The sequence below is a fragment of the Penaeus vannamei genome, chromosome 40 (assembly GCF_042767895.1).
Source record: "Penaeus vannamei isolate JL-2024 chromosome 40, ASM4276789v1, whole genome shotgun sequence".
NCBI classification, from domain to species: domain Eukaryota; kingdom Metazoa; phylum Arthropoda; class Malacostraca; order Decapoda; family Penaeidae; genus Penaeus; species Penaeus vannamei.
The window spans coordinates 26,763,215-26,765,714 of NC_091588.1; the positions used below are offsets into that span (position 1 = coordinate 26,763,215).

The 2,500-nt window shown below is 34.2% G+C and overlaps 1 protein-coding gene across 1 annotated transcript in view; it reads left to right on the plus strand.

The window, feature by feature from the left end:
- The window catches only part of Plc21C (Phospholipase C at 21C), a 413,720-nt gene that overhangs the window by 384,138 nt on the left and 27,082 nt on the right, over positions 1-2,500 (plus strand). The window contains exons 9-10 of the mRNA XM_070117504.1: positions 412-558; positions 2,200-2,351. Coding sequence (XP_069973605.1) covers positions 412-558; positions 2,200-2,351 — 299 coding nt within the window. The remainder of the gene's footprint in view (positions 1-411; positions 559-2,199; positions 2,352-2,500) is intronic.

The window sequence follows — 2,500 nt, forward strand, 5'->3', positions numbered from 1 at the left end:
CAATTGTAAAGATGATGATAATAATGATAATAATGATATTGAAGATGATAATATTAATGCTAATGCTAATGATAGTGATAGTGATAATAATGATATTAGAGACAATAATGATGATATTGATATTAATATCGATATAGGTCATGTTAGAGTTAATGATTAATGATCATTATTAGGATGATGATAATATTGATAAAGATAAAAATGACAATAAGGCAATAAAAACTGTGCATACAATTATGCATGTAATCATCATTATCATCATTAGTGTGTTTATTTTTTCCTTTCATTATTTTCTATATCACAAGAACTTTTGAATATTAAGTTTTTTATATCAACTAAAACAGCAACAGAAATATATATCCATCTGGCCAAAATTGTTGATACATCCAAAATAACGCCCTCTGTTTCCAGATGTTCTGAGCTGTGAAGGCTTCCTGAAGTACCTCATGTCAGAGGAAAATGTAGTCATGTCTGTGGAGAAGCTGGACCAATATGCAGACATGGATCAGCCACTTTCCCATTATTTTATCAACTCATCACACAACACTTACCTCATAGGTTAGTGCCATCAAGGATAGGCTTTTTCCATGATGAGAGAGTGAAGGAGGGTCAGTGCTAAAGTGAAATGATTTTCTGTGTGAGCTTTCATTGCATGCTTAGATGGGGAAAGATTCATGCTGTATAAGCTGTAAACAAAATAGTAAAGAGGAGAACAGGAAAAGGCATAAATATCCTCAGGTATATGTGATTGATAGAGAACCTAAGTGTAAATGTGTTTTACTGTTCTTCCTATTAGGTATCTGTTTACACAGTGCAATAATTGTAACATCCAACAGACCATTCTACATGATGGTAACTAGACAGATAAAGAACAGGTTGTCTTTTGCTTGTGAAACATCTATAGCATATCAAGTGAGGTTTGGTAGCTTGGCTCAAGGTATCAGGAACTTGGATGGGTTATGCAGATCTGTCATATATTCATACATTTGGGGAATATTACCATGGTGTGTCCTGTATATTGATCTTATTAAAGATAGAGCTTGTTAAATGTCCTGATCTACTCTGTGGTCTGAGAAAAGCTTTGTTACAGGACTGGAAACCTTTTAAAAGCCATGCCCTCTGCAATGGTGTTTGGCCACCAAAGTAAGAACCCATATTGCAATTGACTCATATGTATAATGCTATCTAATCATATGAATCTGTATGATGTGTTGTAGGGTCATACAAAGAAGTTGCACTTGGAAGTAGTTGAGTAGAAATATGTTATCAATGGTAATTTAGTCTGTGTATTTAATTCTTATTCCTTTTTCAAGAATATGGATTTGAAGTTAGGATACTCCTTGTAACTCATAATGTTGTCTGTATTATGTTTTTTTTAGATATTGCAATTAAAGGGTTAATAAGTATTTCCAATACTTTTAACACTGGCTCCTTACCATCAGGAACAGTGGTAAAGTATCAGATAAAATGTAATGTTCATAATTTACAAATGTATTGAAGAGGGTATCATATGTATTATATGGTGATTTTTTAGTAGAAATTTTTATGTTCTTTACCAGACTTATAGCTCCTGAAAAGGCCAATAAACCTCTACCATGTATGTTCTGGTAAGACCAAGCTCAGTGACCTCCCTAGTAATTGTTTCCAAATAAGCTCTATCTTGTTGTGCTACATATGGTGGAGGTTCTTCAGTCTTTGCTTGAGCACAAAGCAGGGTGGTTATAGCTATAACTTGACACTGTGCCATTATCATGTTGGACTTTCATTGTGGGCCTTTCTTGTTAGAGCACAGAAAGCAAGTGGATCTGGTTTAAAAAGTCCTAGTTTGAAAATCGTTAAAGGTGATTTTAAAAATCATATATATTAGAAAAAGAGAAATGCTTTAAACACTGATGAAAATGAAAGATAAACATACCTGCAGACCCTTTCTTTCAAGGAATCCAGAGCATAGTTAAAGAAAGCTAATAGATATTATATAATATATATGATATATAAACCTAGACTAGATTTAGTATAGAATATAATATATATGATATAGACTATGAAATATGTAGTATATAAGGATAAAAATAGAATTCAAAATAGGAAATCTACAGGGATTTATATATAAAATAAATCAAAGGATCCAATGGCTTTCTATATATTTTTATATAAGTGATAATTAAGTCTACAAATTCTAAAGTGAACCTCTACCTTCAGGGCATCAGTTTACTGGGAGGTCTTCAGTAGAAATGTACCGGCAGTGCCTCCTTGCTGGGTGTCGTTGTGTGGAGCTCGACTTCTGGAATGGCCGGACTGATGAACCCGTCATTGTTCACGGCTATACACTTGTGCCTGAGATCAGTGCTAAGGTTGATGTTTTGATTTATGGGTATGGGTATTAGTGTCTGAGGATGGATGGGTATGTATGGGAGGGGTGTGAGTATGGATATGGATGTGAAAAAGTCAAGGGGTATGGATACGGGGCTTTGTTGGGAGGGGGACATAGATATGGGTGTAG